The sequence below is a fragment of the Drosophila yakuba genome, chromosome 2L (assembly GCF_016746365.2).
Source record: "Drosophila yakuba strain Tai18E2 chromosome 2L, Prin_Dyak_Tai18E2_2.1, whole genome shotgun sequence".
Taxonomy (NCBI): domain Eukaryota; kingdom Metazoa; phylum Arthropoda; class Insecta; order Diptera; family Drosophilidae; genus Drosophila; species Drosophila yakuba.
Window position 1 is genome coordinate 15,456,826 of NC_052527.2, and position 25,107 is coordinate 15,481,932.

A 25,107-nucleotide genomic window follows, 5' to 3' on the forward strand; every position below is an offset into this window, starting at 1 on the left:
AACTAAACATTTATTAAATAAAAAATACAAACTGTGTCTTATTTGATGTCCAACTAGTACTCTTTATACGGTGAGAAATCTAAGTTCACAAACCAAATTAGCATAGCAGTCCGCCAAAGAACCTTTTACTGTAATTCTGCTTTTATTGCTGTGCATACAAAGCACTTGGGAAAAGCTGCACAAATCTAATCTGGCGGATTTCAATGGCGTTATCATCCCACGACTGTGCAGGTGTCGGTTAGTATGAAAAATGCTGTGCCTGCGACGAGTTCAGCGATCGGGTGCACTGCGTCAGCTTCGCTTGTTCAGTGGCCAGCCGCAAGGCGATGTCCTTCCCAAGAGCTGCGAAGTCCTGATCATCGGTGGCGGTGGCATGGGCGCCTCCTCCGCTTTCTGGCTCAAGTCCCGGGCCCTGCAGCTGGGCCGCAAGCTCAATGTGCTGGTGGTGGAGCGCGATGCTGGAGTAAGTACGAGTACAAGAGGGCCTACTACTTGCGGGCCAGAGTTATCCAAAAGTTGCTACATTTACTGTTAGTATCTTTAAAGGTCTTACAATTTTTGTTAGAGGGTGAGCACCTTTTTTTAATTAAAGTTGCTCCCATGTTGCTCCCTTTTGGATTCAAACAGTTAAAAATACCTTTGTGCAGCTGCAGTCAAAATAAAAGCAGTGCCCACAGACCAAAAAACATATTTTGCAACGTTTTAAAATTTTGTTTAATTATCAATAAAACTGTATGTTATTTAATTTAAATTCCCAGAATAATTTCGGTATTATTTGGGCATTTTGCATTACCATATATCTTTGAATTTTATTAAAGGGCGCACAGCTTCTTTTCATGAAATCAACTAAATTGTGGCATTTCTGCACAGGACCTTTAAAAAACTTCCAAAAGTGGAAAGTTATCTCTTGCTTTTATTTTTTTTAAGACTTCCCATCACATTAAATAAAAAACATTTCAATTGGATTGAGAACCCTATTATATTTTGCACTTAAACATAAGTTTTTCCAGCAGCAATTGGTTTTTAATCTTATTTAGCCTTCCGACATTACAGTGTGTGCCACGCCCCATGTAGTCAGGACTAAATATAAAGGAAGAATATAAATATGCTAGGAACTATTTAGAAACACCCAATTGTATTATAAAATACTACAATCCTTTTTCAAAAGTATTTAATTAGAATAAATTTGCGGATTTATATGGCACTACTATTATTTTGACTGGGTCAATCATGGCATCCTTGCGATTAAGAGCGAATGAGAATAAAAAGAAAGACGAGACCCAAACAAAACTTCACATTAGATTAGGATTAGGTATACCTATATTTCTGAATCCACGCATTATGCATATGCACTTCAAACTGTATTGTATACTTTATTGATTTCCCATTGTAGTCAAACAAAAATATATCACTATTAAATAATTACCATTTTTATGTGATTCTTCAGTACACCAGCGCTTCTACAGTTCTCTCTGTGGGCGGAGTTCGCCAGCAGTTCTCCCTGGCCGAGAACATAGAGATGTCGCTCTTCGGCTACAATTTCGTGGTTAACTGCGGCGAGCATCTGGGCGATGTGGATCTGTGCTACCAGCCGAACGGCTACCTGATCCTGGCCTCCGAGAAGGGAGCCCACATCCTGGCTCAGAACTCTAGACTGCAGAACAAGCTTGGAGCTCGAAACGAGCTGCTTGGCCCGGAGGCACTGCGTCAGCGGTTTCCGTGGTTATCCACAGAGGGCGTGGAGTTGGGATGCCACGGTATAGACAAGGAGGGATGGTTTGATCCGTGGGCCCTGCTCATGGGCTTCAAGAAGAAGGCCCGTGCTCTGGGCGCGAATTTTGCGAACGGCTCAGTGGTGGGTTTCGAGTGGAACGATTCGGGCGCCCTTTCTGGAGCTGTGGTCGATGACGGAGATGGAGTTCAGCGGACGGTGAGGTTTGACACATGCGTCCTGGCAGCGGGAGCTCACTCGGGTCAGGTGGCGCGTCTGGCAGGGATTGGTGATAAGGGAGCAAAGGAGGCTTCCCTGAAAGTGTCCTTGCCGGTGGAGCCTCGCAAGCGATACGTCTATGTGCTCAGCACTCAAGGGCGGAATTGTCCTGGGCTAGCCACACCTCTGACCGTCGATCCGGATGGCACCTACTTTCGGCGGGACGGACTTTGTGGTAACTTCCTGTGCGGGCGCAGTCCGAACGAAGACGAGGAGCCCGAGTGCGAAACGCTGGACGTGGATCATGGGTACTTTGAATCGGATGTCTGGCCCACACTGGCAAACCGAGTACCTGCCTTTGAGTCGGTGAAGATACAGAGCAGCTGGGCGGGCTTCTATGACCACAACACATTTGACGCAAACGGGATTATTGGCAGACATCCTCATTACAGCAACCTCCTCATTGCCGCGGGATTCAGTGGGCACGGCATTCAGCAGACTCCCGCCGTGGGTCGAGCCATTTCCGAACTCATTTTGGACGGCAAGTTTACCACCCTGGATCTGTCGCGCCTCGGCTTTGAACGACTTGTGAACCAACAGCCTATGCACGAAGTGAATATCGTGTGACAAATGTATCGCAGGAGGTTCGTACTTGCTTTTGATGTATTTATGTATGTACTTCTTTTATTGCAATTTCTGTTGTGTATATAGTATTTTGTATAGTAAAGTTCTCGTTTTAGTAACGTACATCTGTGTTGGTGTTTTGGCTGCCAGTAGTCAAGGGAATTTAGTTTAGTTACGGGGATTCGACGTGGAATCAGCCACGAGATGGTCGTGTGCCTACATATAATTTATTTAAATAAGGAGTTTAAATATAATTGTAATATAACTTGCGAAATAATTGCTGACTTAGGATCAGATGGGGCGAGCGGGTTTGAGGAGGCCTGCGTGCGTATATCTGGGACTGCCCTTGTTACTTAGTTATCGTTATGTAACTCTGTGTATCTGACATTTAAACTACGTACAAGATCTGCATTAGAGATGGGTTCGCGTGGAATTATGTTCCTGTCAGGGTGAACAAACCCAACTTGCAAGCTATTGGTAAATCTAAATAGATGTATGTTGTATGAGTGTTCCATGGACGTCCTAAGCCTCGCTTTCACCAGGGGCCGCGTTTTCGCCCACGTTGATGGGTACGATCAGATTCTCCTTGGACATCAGATTATATTTTGTGACGAAATGCGTAAAACGGTGGCATAGGTACGTCTCGGCCTCGAATTCGTCGAAAATGCGACGATGGTGAAAGTAGGCGTGCGAGAAGATGCGATACACTCGCCGGCACACGGAACCCAGCTTGGTCACAGACGACTCCTTGATGGACACCCTGGGGGAGATACTTTGCTTATTATGTGGCTAGTTCCACCATGTCGAGAAGCCTGCATACCTGCTCGGGAAGTACTTGTTGCTGTTTAGCAGACAGGCGGCTCCGTCCAGCGTGTGGCGAGTGTAGTCAATGGCCGGACACTCCTTCGGCGTCTTGTGGGCGGCGCACAAGAAGATCCACTGGTCAGTGGCCGTCATCTGTGTGCACGTCGACGGGGAGCACTCCTTCTGCAGCCGCACTGCGAGGCCGTTCAACTCCATGCAGAACTGGCGTAGGTGCTCGTACTTCCACACACCCTCATCCTGCGCTTCGGGCATGCTCAGGATGAGTTCCACGTTGCTCGGGTCGCGTTTAATCAGCTGCTGTATGTACTGCTGCACCGCCAGCGTGCTGTCCATCTCTTCCAGGGGTTCGTCGGGCCAGCGACAGAAGTCCTGAATGGCGAAATCGAAAACGGGTCAGAGGGCAGGGATCATAATACTGGACGACCTGCCATCACTCACCTTGGATTTTGTGCCTGGCCGGTTTCTACGCAATATGGTCGAGCCGTCAGCCATCTTCATGTTTCACCCGGTCGAAGATGCGATGATCCACAACGTCTGTGCCTACGCCTTGATGAGAAAATCGCTGGCAGAGCCTGAATGCTAGCCTGGTCCCCGCCCCACTGGATTCTCCGGACGTTGGATCCCTGCACTGTAGTAAGCTGAGTGAACTCTACAGGCGTTGGCACATTGCTCGGCAATTGATTGGCGTCTATCTTCCAAAACACTTTGCTTTGTGCGAGAAAATTTCTGACAAATTCTACATACATACATTTGCCTATCGATTGGTCAGCGGTAGCGCGCATCGTTATCGATAGGACAACCTTACGGTATTTCCGCCAGCCCTGGCCGCGAACTGGCCACACTGACGGTAGCCAGTCATCATAAATACGAACAGATTGGAGAACTTACAAGAATTGCGTATTATCTGTGGCATTACGAGATCGTACTTTCTAAAAACTAAGTTACCGTAACCCCCTCAGCAGCAAACATGTCTTACGCGTACTTATTCAAATACATCATTATTGGAGACACAGGTGAGTGGAAACTGCGACTCCCATCGGCACTGAATTGCCAGTGAAAAGCTGGCCATTGTCAGGGAAACAATCTGTAATTACAAACAAAACAACAAAGCAACGCGCATTGCAATCGTAGGGGTCGTACCGAAATGGGGGCTCCAAGGGGGCCACAAATTAAAGAACTGATGCCAATAGATCAGAAATGCGTCGGCAGGAAAATATCCCTGGAGTCGAGGGGCCGAAGGAAAAATCAATAAAACCATAACAACGCATACAGGCGTTTGCTGCTCTTCGAGTTAAAGGGGCGCGGGGAGCTGCCCACACATAAACCCTGCAGCTGAGTCACCCAACCACCCCCAGTAATTGAGGGATTCCGCCCCAATGGGCCACGGACTTATCAGCTCTGCCTTTCGGGATGTTTAACAGCTGTTGGCTTTTTCCAGTCTTCTCCACTTTTCCCCTGCTCGACCACTAACCCTTTCCCGTTTCCGCAGGCGTGGGCAAGTCCTGTCTGCTGCTCCAGTTCACGGACAAGCGATTCCAGCCGGTGCACGACCTTACCATTGGCGTGGAGTTCGGCGCACGCATGATCACCATCGACGGCAAGCAGATCAAGCTGCAAATCTGGGACACGGCAGGCCAGGAGGCTTTCAGGTACGCGCTCCCATCCATATAGTTTTAATATTCAAGAAGCAAAAAGTGAAATATTGGATTACTCCCTTAATCATACACAAACTGCATTTAAAATGAACAAATTTTTGCAAATTCGAATTCTCCTTATTTGTATTAAATACAATACTTACTTAATGATTAAAAATAATTTTGTTACTCTTCATTTATATATATGGTCAGATGAAGGGTTTAATAAATATTACAAAAAAATTCCGTAGTATTAACAGTCGAACAAAAATTAAATAGGTTTCTAATCATAGAATATTTTAAGCAATAACATAAATATATCTGTGAACAAAATTTCTTTTTGGTAGATCTATCACACGGTCATATTACCGCGGAGCTGCTGGCGCCTTGCTGGTATACGACATTACGCGACGAGAGACCTTTAACCACCTGACCACCTGGCTGGAGGATGCACGTCAGCACTCAAATTCGAACATGGTCATCATGCTGATAGGCAACAAGAGCGACTTGGATTCGCGGCGAGAGGTCAAGAAAGAGGAGGGAGAGGCCTTTGCCCGCGAACACGGCCTCGTTTTCATGGAGACTTCAGCTCGCACAGCGGCTAACGTAGAGGAGGCGTTCATAAATACGGCCAAGGAGATTTACGAGAAGATCCAGGAAGGTGTCTTCGACATAAACAATGAGGTAAGAAAGCGGACATACGCCTTGGAAACTTCTTGCAATTACAGTTTTAATCTCGTCACTAGGCAAACGGTATTAAGATCGGCCAACAACACTCGCCCACAAACCCGTCGCTGCCAGGAGCCGGAGGAGCTGCTGGAGCAGCAAACAGTGGCTGCTGCTAGGAGTAAGCCGCAGATACCCTATTGCAATTCTGGGATGGCGTAGCCGCTTCTGTAAAAGCTACTTTAGTGACTAACTATAGAAGATAGTGAAAGGAACAGATTTATTGTTTTTTTATCTCAACCGTAACTAATCCCGTAAACATAGCTACCACTAAACTAGCAATTGAACACTAAGCTAAATGTTATAACCATTAAGAAGAGACAGTTGCAAGAAACACATCTCCTTGTTCAGCTACGTTTTAATTACCGAAAAGAATCCAAAAGGAAGAAGAAAACAGAAATAAACCAAAACAACCACATTTGTGTATGTGAATGTCGTGCGTGATTTCTAAATTTTATAAACTTTATTAAAACATTTTTAAATGTTTTATTCGTGTGTTTTGTGTATATTGAAGTTAGTTTGCTAGTTACTTCGTGTACAATCGATAGATATACATTGGGATTTTGACAAAATGATGTGTAATATATAAACATAAATAAAACTGTGTGAATTTTCATTGTGATTCAATTTCAGTGAGGTTTAGCCCCACAACGCTGAGCCACGCCCCATTTTGCAAAGGGTATCTGCTTCGCTTCTCTATACATACATACATAATTAAATATACATATGTCCTTCCCAACGCATTTGCTTTGTCAATTTTGTTGTGCAGTCTGCTTTAGTCTTATACATACACTGGAAAACAAAAAGTACATTAACAAAATATACAAAACGTGTGAGCCGAAATGGGGGTTTAACACAATCAACACGCATTAACAATGGTAACACGAAATTATGCGATTCAATGATCAATTTAGTATTTTACGAAGTTAATATATTTAATTAACGGCGATTGCTAAAACAAAACGAAAGATGCAACTGTAAACGTAAATCAAATTATTTATAATATTTGTATTTGCCCAACAATGCGGAATAATAAATATACATACTAATTATTAATATAACAATATGAATTGAATCGGTACTTACCATGGGATAACTCTGGTTTTATTAAGTGATAGCAAACGACTAATTAGTTTTTTTATGACTAGAGAAAGTAGAGATGCCAGTATTTCGCCTTATATGGTCTTATCTAGCAATTATACCCCATATGTGGTTTTCATAAAACTTTACAATTTAATAAAGCTTTTATAGTTGTTAAACCGTCTGCTTTTTAAGGAAAAGAGAACAGCCGAAAACAACAAAATAGATCGTCGCAATTACAGATTGGTTTAGTTTTAACCGTTTTTTATTTAGTAAGAGGCTTTCGGTAGATAATTGTTCAATTAATGTCTTGTAAATAATATAGAATCGTGTTTCTTTTTTTTTTGTTTATGTACATATTTGCTAAAGTGTTTGGAATCAACAGCTCCCAGTTTCTAAACGGCTATAGTGTAGGGGTATACTGTTGCATTTTCTTCATTTTAAAGGTGCATACATGACAAAACATTCTTTCACTACGGAAATATACAATTTATAAATATTTTTGTATTTTTTTTAATAATACTTGAACTTTTAAGATATTACATCGGTTTGTTTTTATTTTCTAACTCTTATCTGTTTTATCTAAGAAAAATTTTTTCAAACTGCAAAAACAGGTTTTTCTGTTCAACATTAGCTATTTGTTATACCCTAGTTTGCTAAGTTGGTTTGTTGATTTGGAAACTATTCAGATCCGCGACGTTTGATGTACAAACAAATGCTCCAAGGATTTTATTGTGAAGTTTAAATTGATTGATAATGGTCGCTTGTTATTGCATACGTTACATAGATTGTTGTTTATTGTATTCCCTTTATTAATATCCGTAAGAAATGTAAGGCAATTAAAACTATTTTTCTAATTTTTGTAAAGAAGACAATTGAGGGACCCGTTTGCACCTGGCAGTGATGCACTGCATTGATATTGATTGAAATTGAACAGTTTGTCTAAACATGAGTACAAGATGCGGTTAGTAATTGCCCTAGTGCGGTAAGTATGTTAAGTGTATATTGATACTTAGCTACGATTAGTCAAGTCAAGTATAGTCTTACAGGCTAGAGCTTAGGTATAGGCATAGTTTCAGTTACAATTCTGCTCTGATTTTATGGCTGCAACACCATTTGACATAAGAAACTCGGTAACATTTAATGCTAGTATATTATTATGCTACAGTTCGGATTTGTAGTACCTCCAATTGCATTCTACTTTCGGCTTTCAACAGTGCAATGTAAGTAACCTAGTGTAAAAGTTGAGCTTTTTTAGTCTCTAAGACATCAATATCACTCTCTTTGGGTGCTTTCTTTTCACAGAACTCGATCAGATACGAACAGACACCGGAGAGTGCGATAAATATTCCAGCATAATAGAAGGTGTCATCCCATCTGGAAAAGAAAAAAAGCGTGGTCAGCAGCCAATTCGAAGACTGTAGAATGTCACCCAACTTACCTGCCCGTATACTCGTAAATGACGCCTGCTATAGGCGGTCCTGCGATCATTCCTACTCCCTGCACCAATAGCACCAGACCGTAGGCACACGTGAAATCGTCCAAGTCAACAATGCTGACCAAAATGCTGGGCGTAAACGAAAAAGAGCTAGCGAACGTAAATCCGAAAATAACGCACATGACCATCAGGCCCATGTAGTTAGTAATCAGCAGGGGCATGAAGAACACAGACGCTCCGCAGACTGAAATATATATCGTTAGAAAATTGAAAATGTTGAATAGTCGAGGGAGCAACTCACCCAGCATGCATAGCGAGTAGCATATGTTGATGTTCATCCAGGGCAGATCACCCAGGTAGCCTAGTCCTATCATGCCCACCGTTTGGGCAATGCCCACATCCGAAATGAACTCGGCACTCTCGCTCACGTCGTACTTGTATTGCTTCATGTAATCGGGAAGGTACAGATAGGGGATAATGAACCTGTGGAGCGTGCCAAAAGGTAGATTAGATGCTGATTGAACAGGGGAGCCTTATCTAGGCAAAGTTGAGTTTAAATTGATTTCAACTAGTTTTCTTATCGATCAAATAAGGCAATCGGACGCCGCGGTCCCGGGGTAAGATAAACCAGGATCTTGAACAGCTAAGGTGGCCTACTACGTATGCTGATCGATAGCGCTGTGTTTGGAATTTTACCGCTGTTGGCAAACTGTATATTGTGCAACACCTTTTCGTTTTCAACAGGTGCCAAAATTGTTTGCGACGTCTTCTGGCATATGTTGAAATTCACTCGACGGCTTGGCACATTTGTCTTTTAATTTTAGCATTTATTGCGCCTCGAGTTCATGCGCAGCTTGGGGCGTCTGCCAATTGGACCTTTGCCCACTTGAAATAGTTTCTTTAGTATCACCAAAAAGTACTCACCAAATGAACAAAAACAGTGTGGAGAGATTGAAGAGAGCGAACTTCATGTCCAGAAAAAGGGAAAAGTCAAAAATGGACTTCATAGTGTCCACGAAGTTGTCATACCAGGTCTGGCGGGTGAGAAAGAAGATTTAGTTAATGTTTTTTTTTAATATAAGCAATTCTTTTAGGAGTGCTTTGGTTTTACTTGATAACAAATTAATATAAAATGTACTTTTAAAAGTGATTTAAAGGACTACCTCGAAAATCAAGTAAATATACTTAGTCGATTACAAAATAATAGTTGTGATTTGTTAACTAAACTATCAAGAGATTGTTATCTTTCAAGGTATCAATAGCTGCCTCGGTTTCTTGTGTAGGCAGAACGGAAACCGGAGGGGTCACCTTATCAGCCGTGAAAAGTATGTCTATGTGGTCCAACTAGGCGATCAAACAGGGAAGCAGCTGATAAACGGCTTCGAGCATTAACCAGCTGGGGCTGTCGCCAAGCGGCCGACTGATAAGGGCGGACCAAGGGTCACGGTCTACTCACATCTTCCTCCTCTTTGGCGATGGTAGTCATCGAGTTGCGGTAGATGTTGGGACAGGAGGAGGCGCGTAGCCGGTAACGGTGCGTGTTCAGCATGGCGCCGCGGTAGTGGATCGAGTTTCGGTGAATGCGCATGTCTTTAAGGAAGTTGGAGTTCCGGATCGAGATGTTGCGGCGGAGGTTCGATCGGTGGTGGCTGGGCTTCTTGGAACGCGACAGTCTGCGGATACCCGTGATGCTGTCCAGGCGTGCGCGACGAGTGGCCAGTTCGCTGTTGACTGACTGCTCCTGTTCCGGAATGGCGATTACGGTGGGCCTCATGCGCCTGCTTGGCTCCAGCAATGCGAAGGTCTCGTCCTTTGAGTAGTAGCAGTGCATGTCATCGCTCAAGATGTCCACCGAATTGTGTCGTAGGCCATTCACCTTTAGGTTGGAGATTGATGGTGTTGTATGCTTGGCCATGAAGATGTTTTCGTTAAGCGAGTAACGGGAGGAGGCGTGTTTCTGCGTGAGGTAGCCTTCGTCCGAGGAGCGCAGGGAGCCATTGGGAGTTCCACAAGTGGAGCGCTTTTCCGATGGAGACAACGTCTCGATGGAGGCCAGGTAAGCCTTCTTGGCTACCTCTGCCGCCTCTTGTGCTATTCCGCCCATTAGGGTATCATCGGGCGATCCTATAATGGCCGTCGATGGAGGATAGGCACCTGCTCCCGAGGACATGGACAGCAGGTTTTCGCGTGATGGGGCCTCAGCACCCTCCTTGTGGCGTAGGGAGCGTCGGCTCAGACTCTTAACCTCGCAGATGCTGTCGAGCTCCTGAGTGCTCAGGAACGTGGGCAGGAAAATCTCGCTGCGGTAGCGCTTGAGGGCGGAGTCCAAGGGATCGTCAATCTGCTGATTGGCCTCCGTGTTGTTCTTGGTCACTAGCGAATCCAGCACGGCCTCCTTTGTGATGCCGGTGTCCAGGAGCTTCTTAATTTCCTCCAGGCAGACACTGGAGTTTGAGAAGGTGGTGACGCTTTGGGACCGACTCTCCAGTCGGTTCTCCTCGATGAGCCAGTCGGGATCACGCATCAGAGCACCGCAAACGCATGCGTTCAGCATGGTGCCTCCAAGGATTAGGGTGGCTCCCCGCCAGCCGTACGATTCAATTAGATAGGAAGTTAGGCGGGCGTAGACAAAGGTCCCGATTCCGGTACCCGATGCTCCGATTCCGGTGGCGAAGGTGCGCTTCTTGTCAAACCAAAAAGCAATGGACACCACAGCGGTCACGTACCCGATGCCCAGGCCCAGTCCCGAGATGACACCAAAGGTCACCATGAGCATCTCGATGGAGTTGCATAACGAAGATAGCGCAAACCCAAAGGCAGAGACCACACCGCCGAGGATGGTCATCTTGCGGCAGCCGTACTTGTCCACGAGATTGGACCAGATGGGCCCCATCAGCAGGGGCACGGAGAAGAATAGCGAAGATATCCAAGCAGTCTTGGAGGTGGACTCTCCGAAGTATTCTAGCAGTTCCACATTGATTAGTCCGAATGAGAAGCTCAATCCGTCGGCAATAAGGGACACCACCAGAGAGGCGAACACCACCACCCACCCATATCCTCCGTCGGGCATCTTGGGCGGTTTCTTCTCCGTGGAACTGGAGTCAATCGAGTCACCGGACTCGTTCGAGATCAGGCGCTTGCGTCGCTTCACCTGCCCGTTTCCGTTCATCAGGCACGTCAAGGTGCCGTCGTCCAGTTCGATGACACTGCTCCTTACCGCACGGCTGTGTCCCGCCCCATCAGCGAGCTCCTCAACGGAGAGGTTGCAGAAGGTGAACTCCGGGAAGAGGTCGTGCTTGATGGCCTTGTGGAGTGGCGTATTGGCCGGAGCAGGCGTGAGGGGCAGGGCCTGGTAATTGGAGGCCCCACCGTTCTGGTTCTGATTCTGATTCTGGTTCTGGCCATTGTGGTTGTTGTTGATCGCCTCGCAGCTGTTGTTGTTGGAGGCGTTTGGATCCGACGCAAGCTTGGCCATGTCGAAGTCCCAGATCGTGATGTTGTGGTGTAAAGGGTTCAGCTACGTCTATAAAAAGGTTTTGTAAAATTTGCACTTTCTTGTCCAAGCGATTATTGGAAGTGAACACAATTTGCATTAAATTTCAGCATAAATTTTCTTAAGTAGGCGGTAGGTAAATATTCCCTCTCTCTGTTGGTCAACTGCAGTGCGTAACTGAAAGATAGAGACAGATGGAACTTAGCGCTGGGGCGACTTTTAAACTTTTCATAGCCTATCTAAACTGCAGTCTATTGCTGATAAAAACCAAAACTGTTTAAAAACTTGTCCAGTGAACTGTAAGCTTATTACCAACATGGCGCTTTATGTTTTATTTACCTCCAATTTCTATCTCTATGGGAAATCGCGGGACTACAACAACATCTGCCTGAAACCATTTCGTTCAAAAATCCGCGCAGAAACTGTTTGCTCATTTGGCAATTCGTTTATTTGGTTTTCGAGGCGCCTTCAACTTGACCTCAGAAAAACAGAAAGCATTCCGAGAGAACCAAGAGAGAATGTCTTTCTTCTTTCTTCTTACAGCAGTCGCAAACAAAGTGCGTCACATGAACGCGACGGCAGCTGATGTCCCCCAATAATTATGGTATCCGAAAATGAATATTTTGAAACCAATTTTGTTTTCGTTCCCCTGAAATGGTCGTCTGCGTTTAATTATAGACTGCTATAGACAGGCTGAATAAGGACAAATCATTAACGATCGGACTGATCGGATAGTGCGCGTACTAACCAGATCCAATGGGAGCCTTTCTAAGGACTTAGGATTTATCCCTTTAGGTTTCCAGTTGCCAACTTACCCGACTGCAGTCTCTTCGCACGCCAACAGCCAACAACAAATTGAATCGAACAAATTGAATCGGTGATCTGCGTATATTGATATTCTTAAGATTTCACTGGCACAATTTCACTGTTTCGGCACCGCCGCCAATCAATTCACCATAATTGCACAGATCTTCAGTTATGTTTAGCTCGCTGAGGCTCAAAGTGCGGCTCGAGTGTTTATTCAGGGTGGCGGTTTTGTTGAAAATTCTTAGGCGCGGGTCGCGGGGTATGTAGTGCAGGAACACCTTGTTCGATTTGCCGCTGTTGTTGTAAGTACGGGGATTGTTGTTACGGCCCTTGTCGAACGACTTGGCGCTGGTGGTCGCGGCCGATGCGGATGCGGATGCTGCAGATGTTGGTTTGCCTGCACGATAGAATGACTTGGACCGAAGGTCGTTCATTAAGAACGTTAGGGGGTTTATCACAGGCCAACGGAGAATATATTGAGCGATAATTGACGGCAACTGGCGGCAGTTGCTGCTGATGTGGCTGGTGTTGCCGGTGTTGCTGTTGCAGATGCAGTTGTTGTAGCAGTTTGTGCTGCCAGTAAGCGGATTTTGCCGTGGCAGCCACATACGGTACTTTGTTTTCGCGGAAATGAAACACTTTTCGATTCGTTGCCAACGGAATTAGCGCGCCCGGCTAGCTCGAACAAAAAATAACAAACACAAATCGAACACAAAACTTGGCCTCAGTGGCTTCTCCGGCTACTCTGCCACTCCCCGTGTCAAGTGCGCGGCGCGTGGTGCGGAGGCGGATTCGCAGGCATTGTATATCTATATCTTTATATCGACGGCGTGACGACCAACGCGGCGTATGATTAATTCGTCTCTGGTGGAGCAACTAAGTCGCTGCTTTCACTGTTCTCGCCTCCTCGCTGGCACCTGATAATGATTTATGGTCCTCGTCTCCAACTGGAAGCCTTTAGTCCAAACGCTGCAAGAGGGGCAAAAAGAATGGGGTCAGCAGTTGAAATAAATGAAAAAATGAAAATCTAGTATAAAAATATGTACATTCAATGCGAGCATAAATGCGCACGGATTTTTCTGCGAAAGTCCGACAAAAGCCTAAAGATTCACGGTGCTCTCATCTTATGTTTAAGTGCCCGATTGAGCAACAATACGATTTTCAAGGGGAATTAAGTTCCCGAGAACTGAACTCCTTAAAGATGTGAGGAACAGCATTTTTACTGGCCTGTGGGGCATCACATCGTGTTGCTTAAATCAATTATTGTAGGTCAATTAATTAGTATTCAAAACCAGTTAATTTTATACAAATGTTAGAATATTACTAAATGTATTTCTTTACTATTGTCATGATATAAGTAATATAGTGACCATTTAAATTGTTAATCCATTTTCTAAGGTTTTCTTAAGACCGATACGATTAGGTTCGCTTTCTGAATGGATCACCTAGTGTGACAAATATATGTATGTTGACCAACTGATCGTGATTCAAGTTCAACGTTTGATAGGCGATATAAACAGCAAACCTGAGTAAACATGGAGCAACGTGCTTTACTTGCCGAGATTTTCATTTCTAAAACGCGATTGTCTGGATTGTCTGGGCTGCGACTTTGGGTAGACAACGAAATTGTCCCTTATCAGAAATCAAATTCGGATCACGATTACTGTGAGTACACAGATCATTATAGTTAAATTGTAGCGTGTGGGGCGATAGCGATTCTCAGGCGAAAAGTGGCTGCCTATCTTTATAATATAATTGGCAGAAAATGGTTTTATTCGTTCTGATGCGATAAGCAAATGTCTAGGCCCACGTATCGAGAGATTGCGGATATGGGGAGTTGTAAACGAAACGATGAATTAGGCTAACAACTTTACATGAACTTATTTTTGCCAGATAAATCCCACTTCGCAGTGCGTATTCGTTAATCTCGATCCAAACTAGTTCAGCACCATCGGCTGCGCCCTGTGGCATGCAACACTTTTCAAATGCACTCGCGGTTGGAGCAGCACTTTCACTTTGTAGAGCACATCGTGCTCGAAACATGAAGTCCACATCTTGCTTAGTCCGTATTTACACAACAATGGCCGAAAACAAAGGAACGCGTGAGCCGTGAGCCGCGAGACACCCGCCAACGTCTCCTTGGAGTCCACTCGTCCCGTCCCGCACTTGTACTCAAGTCAATTCGGGCTGGGATTGAAGAACAACAGACCCGCAGCTCGTCGGAAGAGCGACTAAACCTAAACCCACTTACGCCTCTGCCGGCGGCGCGGAACAGAGCACGGAGCACAGAGCACAGAGCTATCGCATGCCTTAATCTAATAAATTCCTTATCAAAGAGCGTCGGGAATATAGTATTTGCTATATCTGGCATTTGTGCAGCCACAAATACACGGACGGTTACTTGTGGAGTCGGTTTGTAATGACACACGCGTCGTCGGCGTCTGTCAACATGCCAACCTTTTGTGACGCGCTCTCTTTGGTTCTTTTGGCAGTGGTCAGTGGTCAGTGTTGGACACGGAGCCTGGCATCTACAGGGGCATATTTGCCTCTGTAGCGCTGGTATACAAATCATGTGATTGTGGGTAATTGCTGTTCTAGTTACAACAACAATGCCGCAGTCTACAAATTCAGACAAAGAAATCCAGCCGAAACTTGTATCTGTTGAGCGGAACTTCGACTAATACTGTCAAATATGGAAGCAATACATGAACGTTTAATATATAACAAAAATAAATATTAACTGATTCTCAAAAATGATATCTACATCTCACAGTCCAGCAGATTAATTCTTTCTAATACACATTTTTTAAGAAAAATGGTAACAACTATGAATGGTAACAACTACTCCTGCATAATGTTGCATACTCGACAGCTCGAAATATTTATGATCTGGAACATACTGATTTTTCATTTTATCATTTGCTGCACATAACTGAGGAATAAGCAGTAATTTTGGGCACATGTTAACTCAAATTGCCTATTATAATTACGGCGATAAGACAAAATAACTTCTTGGGTTGTTCTTTGAGTTGGTTAAACATGAGGAAATTTCATTGTACGTTCTACAAGTTGGCGATAAGTTTTATAGCACCCATTTGATGCTGACCTAGGCCATCGAAATTGCGTTATTGGTCTGATTACTGTGTTTATGGAGTGCTTTATAAGTGAACCTGGAAAAACCAAAATGTATAGACGGATTTGGGCCTAAAAAAAGATTTGGGTCTAAATGGATAACATTTCCTGTTTTTTGTTTTGATTATGCAGAGAAGGTGCCTTGAGGTGATCAGGAGGTATTAATACAATGTAGTTTGACTGCCAGCTATTAGAAATTGAGGCAAGGACAAGCTGGTCACCTTGAACCGAATTGAGTTTGCTTTTCACAATCGTTTTCTGTATTGCCCGTTAAAAGTGTCAGTCCTAGGAGAGTATGCAGCCCCTACCAACAACCATTGTCCTTTGAACCGTATAACCCACTATGTGACGCTTAAAGGAATATTCCCTGAGATCTTGCTATCGCCTTCGGAAAGTGCTAAACTGAAGTATATTTTAAGGCCAAGAAAGCAAACAAACCACGAGCTCAAATTGTTCTTTGTATGAAATAAATGTTATTCGAATTAAGTTGATTCCGTTTTAAAGACAACTCTCTTCATTACATTTTTGTTTTCAAATATTTAAATGTTTTTACATTTCTAGTAAACCATAATCTTGGAAGTGGTTTATAAGTGAGTTTATTGGGCATTGCAACAATAATGACGTCACATTTTCATTAAGGATATCTATATAATCTATGTCTGATTTTACTTTCTGTTTTATAAAAAGGAAATTAAAAGAACCCCTTTTCTTAGTGAAGCGTTTCTTTAATGTTTTGAATCTGGCCTTCATTTTTCTTAAGTTAGCCTGAGTTACTGCTACCATACCGTTATAAATTATACCAAACCCAGAGAAAAATGCGAACTACCACTTGAGCAAAACCACTTTTGATTGGGCTGATGCCGCACCCAGAAAGCTCGACACGAAAGCCACCGCAAAAAGTCACAAAGGAGGTCGCTGGTTGCATTTAACAAACATAAAGTGCACACACGGCTTACACAGACAGGTGTCGCTGTGCGCAGGCACACACACACATAGCACATGGGGCACAACAAATAGCAACAACAAAGTGCATCAGCAGCAATGTCATCTCTTAAAAAATGTCAAAAATGGGGCCTGCACTTTCAAACTGGTAGGCAAACACACAAGCAGGTGTATAGAGTTCGCTTTTAAAGGATCATTATGATTTTGGCCATCAACTTGACTAACCTTCCGGTCGCACAAACGCTTGGAAAATGTCCTGTATTGATTACATTCACATAAACTTTATAGTCATAACATAGGAAGAAGGCTCTCTAACTTTCAATCTAGGGCATAAATAAATAAAAACTGGGACAGTTGTGAAACTCAATTTCCCTGTGTGATTAAGGGTACTTTAAAAATGGCAAAAAAAAACAGAACAAAGCCTTTTGTTTTGGCACTCTTTTCACTGCCTTTTTTTTTGCTTTGCAGCCTTTTAAAAAGGGCAACTTGGCAAAAGGCGGACATTTGGCTATGCGTGCAAACAACTTCAAGGCTGCGGTGACTTTGATTTTCTTAATTCTGCTCTTGACACGTGCTTTCAGAACGGAGCCGAAAAGGTTAAATGCGAAATGCAATTTGCAAATAAAAATGTAAATTAGAATAAAACAATAACTACTAAGATCTAGCGCTAAGAGGAATGATTTCGCATTTAAATAGGCAGAGCGATCGAAATGAATGCTATGAATTATTTATACCGGAATCACAATCAATAAATCATACTATCTTCACTGTTCAATAATTAAGCAACTATTATTCATAATAGATTGAACCTTAGTTTGAAACTGTTTAGATTGAGAAATAATGTCATTTTTAAAAATTCCAGATAAGGTTGGATAATGGATACGCCACTGCTGCACAGTGCGGAAAAATGGGTGACAAGGTCGTTTGACGACGGAAAATGATGTAACTGCGAAATGTTTTCTTTGCGCCAAATTCGCAAAACTCAAATTTATCAGCGCGACACGCAGTCTGCTACTTGTCCGGAGGATGTTTACTGTGCTAGCATACACTGAAAACAAAAAAAATAAATTTCTATCGATTTGCAGAAACACTTTTGGTTGAATTCACTTTGGCTGTCAGTGTTGAAGTCTCTACTTCGCACTTTTACTAGCTGAGTAATGGGTATCAGACAGTCGGGGAACTCGACTATAGCGTTTTTATTTCACTCTACAGGTACAGGTCAACACAGAGATAAACTTGCTTTGTGTCTAAAGTGCAATTCATTCTGGATTTTGTACGAAGACGTTAAAGCCGCGAATACTCATCATTCTTGATAGGTTTCCTGAATAACATTTGGGATTTTGGGTCATTAATGACCCATGTGATGATCACGCGACAGCTAGGAGGGAGTGGACTTTAGCTGCTGAAACTGCTCCACTTACGCGCAATGTATCTGGTGGCGATAAACTCGTTCCTTTGTCAACTGTGTTCACTGGGTATCTTGGACCCGAGTCCAATAAACAAATCGGCAAAGAGCAACCAAAACAATCAATTCAGCGCAACTCTGTAACGAAATCATTGGTTGGCTTCAAAGTTTCTGCACTCGACAGTTGTTGTTCTTCTCGAGTTTCAAATTGAACTGACTGAACAGCGATTTCCCTGCCCTTCCCAGCTGCCTCTGTCTTCCTCACTCACATCTCCCGTCTCGCTCTGGCCACTGGATGTGCATCGGGAGTTTTCAAATTTCCAAGTGCCCAACTCGCTTGCCACCACTAAACATTTGTGTTCTTTTGACGCAATGGAAATTTACCAGCGACATTATTAGTGCCGTCGCATGTCTTCGGTTTTTTGTGTTTCATCCGGCGCATTTTATGCTTCAGGATTCAGGTACTCTACCCTCAAGAATTAGGAAAACTGAAGGGGAAGCTGGCAAGTCGCAGTTGGTATACGCTTTCTGCTTTCTGGCTGCTATAAAATACTCCTAGTAATTTAAACTCGTGCAATTTGCTTAATTTATTCATGGTTTAGAGTGCCTGCAATGAATTAAGGAGGTGGATTGTTCGCGTGCCCGAAGTGAAGTCCTTACAGGATTAGCCGCAGAAGATGAATGCAATACTTGCATGCTGACCTTATCCGTAGGCTACGTGTTGGGTAAGTATTCATCAAAAGCGATTTATATAAATATATTCATCAAATGCGACTTTGTTGCTCAGCAAATTCCCATCTTATACACTTAAATGTCAAACACTTAAAAAAACACAGCGGCCCATGAAATGTTTGCATTCGACCCACGTAGTGCGTTCTACGCGTAGATAAGATAAGCTCAAATAAAAAAAAGAAAAATTAATTAGCAACTATTTTATTCGTTTACGAGACTGTGCATTAGAAGTGTTTCTCTATGATGGTAAATATAAAAGATCAAAGATCTGCAAGCATGCATGGGAAAATGTGGATGCTTTGCTTAATTCGGCGGCCAATTTGGATGATAATTAAGCCATTGGTAATTCATGTAATTACAGGGCAACTAATGAAGCGTCTTTAGAGCAATTAGCATCGTTAACACAGTTGCGTTACAAATCACTCAGGCGACACTCGAATTGTAGAACCGGTTCTGGCAATCAGCTGTTGGACTCCTCTCCATCCACTGCTGACACACATTTTGCGGCAAAACAGATAAGCAGCGAGGTAAAAATAATAATACTCGTAATGAATGCAAAGGTCTTACCGGTTTTGTCAGCTGATACATACAGATGTTTTCGGGATTCCCCTCTCCCCGCTACCCTGCACTGCCGACTTGAGTCAAACCGCCTTTGCCGATTGAGGGTCAATGGCTTCTGAGCCAAGTAGCCAAGTAATCTATACACATTTCGCTTCGGATTGCGTACAAATCAAGAAGCCACGAGCTCAAGGACGCCAGCCAAGAGAATGGTTTTCGATTACAGTAAATCACACTTGCACAACTCTGAATGAACCACAAATCGAAGACAAAAAAGCGTATACATATATTTAAGTATATAGTCAGGCACATGTGCTAGCTCTTAATTAAATAAGATGGTTAGATAGTAGAAGAGAACCTATAGGTTTTTAACATTTATTATTTTGACTGGGTCAAACATGTTTGCATAAAGCTTATCCTTAATATTTTTGAGCTTGCAATTGCCTATTAATCTTTTACTCACAAACTTTACAGCTAGTAAAGTCGTTTTTCGAACTTCTCGAGGTTTCGGGTTCGGAGTTGGCTTGGATGGTGCCGAAGTCAAAGGCAGTAAAGGCCAAATGACTGGAGCAGAAAACGGCGGAATGCCCTAAACTGGGCTGCACTCACTGAGGTCTACCAGCACCAGCATCCTCCCGCATTCGTCCTTCAGAGTCACCACCCTCACCCACGCCCAACCTTCGGGTTGTGTACATAAATGGAGCAAGTGGGGAGGGTGTGGCGGCGAGATATGTCAGAGCCCCAACTTTTAGATTTATTTTCAGAGTGCTTGGGATTGAATTGTGTGGTAACAGCCATTATCCTATTGCGGTAATAACTGTTGGGCTTTCTAACTCCCCATGAATACCTGCAATGGTTAGGGCCGTTGAATACCCTACTGGCAAATCAAATATGAAGATGGTAGGCCAGTAAATATAGCACTCTACACCCGCTTTCTTTGTCTTATCTCTGTTGAGTCACTACACTTGGTACTGCAACCACTTTCGATTGGAACAAAACAATAAACGTGTTATTAAATCGCGTCTGCCTTTTCAACGTTCATGGAAAACGTAAATCGTGCCAAAACGAGTCCAAACTATCGACCTATAAATAGCCAACTCTCATTCATAGAATCAAAAGGTCGTGGACACGAGGCAACGAAAATAAATCAAAAATTGTTAACTCAACACAGAAAACAACATTTGTCATAAATTTAGACTTTTCAGTGCGAATTACGTATTACATATTTATATGCATACATACACACACACATATTTGTATATAAATACCGTTCACGAAATGCAAACAGGGTCAACGTAAACCCCAAAATATTAAGCAAACTGTTTAATCGGTTCTCACCTGCTGAGTTGATGAATTCGTGACTTCTGTGCTAAATTGCAACCAATGCTGTGTGTTGGTCCTGTGTCATTGCATTATTTTACATTATATCTTACATTAAAGTGATTGTTGTTGTTGGGCAGACGAGTATAACAAAAACCCAATAAGCTTGCTCTCTCTTTCGTTTCTTTTGCGTATGTCTCTTCGTCGAATTTGTTAGCTGTTGTTTTATGAATTTCTGCCGCCCGACTGTTTCGACCCTTGCACAGTGGGATGGATTCGCTGCAGCACACGTCCGAATCAGCTGGCTTATATATGTATAAATATGCACGTTTTCGATTCGTTGCGGCCGACTCTCGAGATTGCCAACCTGCCAAGCACTCTTGTTAAGCGATATTACGCACACTTCAGGTTTCCGTGGAAAGTTGTTAACTATCGGCTGCGCCCTGCGTCACTCCCACTGTAAGGGAGTTTCGATTTTCTGCGGTGACAACACCGCTAGGCGGCACAAGTTCACCAGAAAATGTGGGGCGACCGGAGGTTGTATAAACAAAAGCACAGTGCACCCGAGTGCGGAAATTGCGTCCGTAAGTTCTCGAAATGCACGCTGGAATCGGGGCTGAACACTCGATTTATCCAATCGCAGGATATCAATTGATTACTTAACACGCTTTGTCGGGAGAAAAATAGGCTATCTCTTCTGCCACGGCCCTCAAAAATATAGAAATGTCGGAAAAGCTCTCGCACAAGCACCGCTCGACCGTTCGCACTCCAATTGGAACAGCATCTGACCGTTGCCGTAACAGCGGCTGTTAACGCAGCCCGTCGAGGGTTGAAATTTCGATAGCATGTATCGGAATATAGGCAAAAGTGTTTTTCCAAAAAACATTGTTACAGTGATATACAACATAATTTGCCATTAAATTGCGATTATTTAATAAAGTTAAATAATTCAAATTTTAATGCGATATGAAGAAATGCATGGGTAATGTTCATTGTATACTGTTAACGTATAACACTGTTACGTTAGCCCACAGATGTTCAAATTATCTTGTCTGTTAAAACATATTCACCGCCAACTTTATCGATAATGTTGCGCTTGAAGCTAACATTTTCGACTAAACAAGTTGAAAAGTATCCTTTGTTGGGCAGTGTAAAATGAAAATATATTTTGAACAGGTGATTAAGATATATGAATTGAAGCTCTTCTACGTAATTTATAATAAGTTATTGAAATAAAAAGATTTCCTACAATTAAGGATTATTTTATTTTGTATTTTCCTTTTTATAAACTTTTGCTGTTATATAGAGGAAACTGTATAATACTGGAGTGGCGTCAAACATCCTAGGAACAGGTAAGGCTGCCATCGCTCTCAGCTTCCTCAGCTGAAAAAAAAAGAATCCTAATAGTCGATCCCATCAAGGATGTCAAGCAGTTATCACTTACAAAGAATTTGCAGGCCAAACATCAGCGCGAATCCCGCCACGGCGGCCACAAGGGCTCTCCACCCGGCGTGGCTCTCGGTGAGGATCTCGAAGAAGACCACATACAGTAAGGTTCCGCAGGCGATGCCCTGGAGCACTCCGGATGGCAGACTGGGCTGACCCGCTGCCACATGCTGGCTGATGCCCAGGCCAATTCCGATACCAATGGGTGTCACAATGGAGAAGGTTATCAGGTACAAGATGGCCAGCGAACTGCGTGTACGTGCGACCAGAAGCTCCATGCCTACACAAAAGGCCAGCACCAACTTGTGGGCGGAGACCGCTCCAAACATAACCCACACAGTGCTCACAGTGCCCTCCAGACCAATGGCCATGCCCTCGAAAAGTTCGTGAAGCGACAGGGCCAGGATAATGCCCAGGCCCCTGGCAGAGGATCCTTCGTCCGATGGCACGGGTAGGTGCGAGTGGCCGTGGTGATCCTTGGGCTGCTGGGGCGACATATTCCTAACTTCCACTTCTTCCTTCGCCTTCGGATTGAGGAGTACACTGTGCCGAATGCTGCGTCCTCTTTCGAACGCCAGACTAGCCACTGACTCCTTTCGACTAAGCTTTCGCTGGTGGTGCCGCACGAGGCTGGTCATCACCTCGTCCAAAGCATACATCAAGAAAAAGCCCGTGCAAAGCAGCATTTCCGCCAGGGCGAATGGCGTCTGGGCAAGCGACCCGCATTCCTGGAGCGCTTCCACTACCTCGATTACCTCGGGCAGTATGTGCAGAAAAGTGGTGCAGATGAGCACACCGCCGCCGAAGAAGAGTAGGCATCGCACAACCAACGACGACCGGGTCTCCTCCGGACTCACTTTCGTCCACTGGAAGCACCTGTTCAGGACGTAGGGAAGACTGCCGCAAAGCACGGTTATGATCACGAGCACCACCATGGCAACTATCTTGGCCACCAGAAGCGCCTGACGATCCACGTCTTGCGTTTGATCCTGTAGTACTGGTGCGGTAGCGCTCATCATTACGTCCCGAGTTGATAGCTTCGACTGGTCTGGTTGGAATTCACAAGCAGACTGATGGTTTATATGTATTCCTAGTCATATATCAGCGAGAGGCGATTGAAATCTGATCGCTGATTGATACGCGGATTCACGGGCAGACAGCAGGCAAGCCTCGCAGCCCAGTATTGTTATCTAATTCGCCGTTCCCTGGACAGGTGGCTCTCATCGGACGCACCGATAACCGAAACATGGTCAGGGGTTCTTTGGGAATTTTATGATTGAGGGCAGTTTTATTGTGTGCAGGAACATCGGAAGTATTTCTCGATTATAATTAACTAGTTTCTAGTAGAGTAAGTGTTGTTTCCATTCAGGAAAACATTTTGTCAGGCTTTATTGTTCGATGCTTAAAATCGTTTTTTCTTATAAATATTAGAATATCCACTAGGGGCATGTGAAATGGCTCTTGCCTTTGGCTTCTCCAACTGAAATAGAATAATGGTTATTTTTCAATCATTGTATCTTTCATTTATGCTTACTTGCTATCTGGAGACCAAACATCAGGACGAACCCTGCCATTGAAGAGAGTAAGACGCGTATGCCCGCATTTTTTTTGGCCACAATTTCGAAAAAGACCACGTAGATGAGGGTGCCACAGGCCAGCCCCTGAAGGATTCCGGATACCGTGCTGGGCTCATTGGCCGCTGCAGATTCGCTGACTGCAATTCCGATGCCAACACCAATCGGAGTTACGATGGAGAAGACCAGAAGGTATATCACGGCCAGCAGCCAGCGGGTATGGGCCATCATGATCTCCATGCCGATGCAGAAGGCCAGAACGAGCTTGTGGACGGAAATGGCTCCGGTCATGAACCACACCGTGCTCAGAGTCATCTCCAGCCCTATGGCCATGCCGCCAAAGAGTTCGTGCAGGGAGAGGGCAACTATAATTCCGAGGCCACGCAGCCAGTTGGGCTCCTTAGGACTTTCTTCCTCCTCGCCCGCCTCCTTGATCGTGATCACCTCCCGTAGCTTCTTCTGCTGCCGCCGACGAACCACGAAGTGCATAGTTTCCTCAATGCAGTACATTAGATAGAAGCCAGTGCAGAGCAGAACCTCCGGCAGGCCGAAGGGAGTAGGGTCCAGCATGTGGCAGTCCTGGAGGGCATTCACCACATCAATCACCTCCGGCAGCATGTGGATGAAGGTGGTGGCTATGAGAACACCTCCGCCGAAATTAAGCAGACACAGCACCACCTTAAATTCGCGTGCATTGTTCTCGGGTCGCTGGGTCCACTTGTAAAAGCGATCCAGAAGATACGGAATAAAGCAGAAGATCAGGGTCACTACAAAGAGCACCACAATGGCCACGATCTTGGCAACGATTAGGTGTTGGTCTACCATTGCAAACGGAGTAACTGTCGCGATATAATGCCATTCACTTTTTATAGTAAACTTGATATCTAGTAGTTGTAGGTATCGGCAAATTCTCAAATATTTACTTATATTAAGAGCTTACGGGTTTCGACTTAAGTTGGTCGAGCGTAGGGCTTTAGCAAAAGGTACACGGCAAAATTTCGGCATGATATCTTTCAGTCATTATCTACCTTTCGATTCAACATACATATTTTGCCACTTAGCCATTATTTTCCTCGCTCGGTCTGTTTTGCCGCATTAGAATGTCAGTGGGAGATTTCAGCCTGAAATTTCAGCCGGCGAAAACAAATAATTTGTTGCCAACGGCAAGCAAAGCCTTGTGCACCCAGGAATCTATGTGCTATCACCAGTTTGTGGAGACAGTTTCGCCTGATAACTTCGCCATTGAAATATAGCTGCCAAATGCTTAATACTAACATATTTCGTGATTCAGATTAAACATATGCATGCAAGTAAAGCAAAGAAAATTGTAAAATATGTTACTTGTTGGGTGATCTTCAAATCACTTTTATACCCGTTAAAATATTTTTGCCACACCCACTCTAACGCCCAAAAACCACCAAAAACTGTCAGTGCTGAAATT

General features: G+C 44.1%; 8 protein-coding genes across 11 annotated transcripts; 3 read left to right on the plus strand and 5 right to left on the minus strand.

Moving 5' to 3' along the window:
* The first annotated feature begins 226 nt into the window (after nt 1–226).
* On the plus strand, nt 227–2,677 carry LOC6528309 (FAD-dependent oxidoreductase domain-containing protein 1). Its single transcript, XM_002089326.3, has 2 exons — nt 227–463; nt 1,448–2,677. The coding sequence occupies exons 1-2, from the start codon at nt 251–253 to the stop codon at nt 2,555–2,557; spliced, it is 1,323 nt and encodes a 440-aa protein (XP_002089362.1). The 5' UTR covers nt 227–250; the 3' UTR covers nt 2,558–2,677.
* LOC6528310 (MOB kinase activator-like 4) lies at nt 2,595–4,133 on the minus strand. Of its 2 annotated transcripts, none has more exons than XM_015198949.3 (3): nt 3,818–4,133; nt 3,375–3,748; nt 2,595–3,326 (listed from the first exon to the last, which is right to left on the minus strand). In XM_015198949.3, exons 1-3 carry the CDS (start codon nt 3,875–3,877, stop codon nt 3,077–3,079), a joined length of 684 nt encoding a protein of 227 aa, XP_015054435.1. In that variant the 5' UTR covers nt 3,878–4,133; the 3' UTR covers nt 2,595–3,076. The 2 variants fall into 2 exon arrangements, with proteins under 2 accessions (XP_015054435.1, XP_002089363.1); XM_002089327.4 differs by having other exon boundaries at nt 2,595–3,314; nt 3,818–4,130.
* A 90-nt stretch (nt 4,134–4,223) lies between these two features.
* LOC6528311 (ras-related protein Rab-2A) lies at nt 4,224–6,340 on the plus strand. The gene is made up of 4 exons (XM_002089328.4): nt 4,224–4,392; nt 4,869–5,028; nt 5,361–5,697; nt 5,760–6,340. The coding sequence occupies exons 1-4, from the start codon at nt 4,347–4,349 to the stop codon at nt 5,856–5,858; spliced, it is 642 nt and encodes a 213-aa protein (XP_002089364.1). The 5' UTR covers nt 4,224–4,346; the 3' UTR covers nt 5,859–6,340.
* A 715-nt stretch (nt 6,341–7,055) lies between these two features.
* LOC6528312 lies at nt 7,056–11,732 on the minus strand. The gene is made up of 5 exons (XM_002089329.4): nt 9,714–11,732; nt 9,182–9,291; nt 8,559–8,740; nt 8,261–8,501; nt 7,056–8,196 (listed from the first exon to the last, which is right to left on the minus strand). The coding sequence occupies exons 1-5, from the start codon at nt 11,730–11,732 to the stop codon at nt 8,052–8,054; spliced, it is 2,697 nt and encodes an 898-aa protein (XP_002089365.1). The 3' UTR covers nt 7,056–8,051.
* A 33-nt stretch (nt 11,733–11,765) lies between these two features.
* LOC120320600 lies at nt 11,766–21,436 on the minus strand. Of its 3 annotated transcripts, none has more exons than XM_039370734.2 (3): nt 20,665–21,436; nt 12,566–13,526; nt 11,766–11,927 (listed from the first exon to the last, which is right to left on the minus strand). In XM_039370734.2, the coding sequence occupies exon 2, from the start codon at nt 13,163–13,165 to the stop codon at nt 12,659–12,661; it is 507 nt and encodes a 168-aa protein (XP_039226668.1). In that variant the 5' UTR covers nt 13,166–13,526; nt 20,665–21,436; the 3' UTR covers nt 11,766–11,927; nt 12,566–12,658. The 3 variants fall into 3 exon arrangements, with proteins under 3 accessions (XP_039226668.1, XP_039226670.1, XP_039226669.1); XM_039370736.2 differs by lacking the exon at nt 20,665–21,436 and adding an exon at nt 18,053–18,217; XM_039370735.2 differs by lacking the exon at nt 20,665–21,436 and adding an exon at nt 13,604–13,838.
* LOC120320866 lies at nt 14,134–16,241 on the plus strand (the record flags this gene model as incomplete). Its single annotated transcript, XM_039371810.1, is given in 3 exon segments — nt 14,134–14,222; nt 15,430–15,454; nt 15,456–16,241. Coding segments are annotated over 3 exon segments (159 nt in total), but the record flags the coding sequence as incomplete, so codon positions are not given.
* Nucleotides 21,437–21,892: 456 nt separating the features above from the next.
* LOC6528314 (zinc transporter ZIP2) lies at nt 21,893–23,360 on the minus strand. Its single transcript, XM_002089331.3, has 2 exons — nt 22,091–23,360; nt 21,893–22,029 (listed from the first exon to the last, which is right to left on the minus strand). Exons 1-2 carry the CDS (start codon nt 23,109–23,111, stop codon nt 21,989–21,991), a joined length of 1,062 nt encoding a protein of 353 aa, XP_002089367.2. The 5' UTR covers nt 23,112–23,360; the 3' UTR covers nt 21,893–21,988.
* Nucleotides 23,361–23,441: 81 nt separating this feature from the next.
* On the minus strand, nt 23,442–25,091 carry LOC6528315 (zinc transporter ZIP1). Its single transcript, XM_002089332.3, has 2 exons — nt 23,627–25,091; nt 23,442–23,572 (listed from the first exon to the last, which is right to left on the minus strand). Exons 1-2 carry the CDS (start codon nt 24,489–24,491, stop codon nt 23,532–23,534), a joined length of 906 nt encoding a protein of 301 aa, XP_002089368.1. The 5' UTR covers nt 24,492–25,091; the 3' UTR covers nt 23,442–23,531.
* Nucleotides 25,092–25,107: the final 16 nt, after the last annotated feature.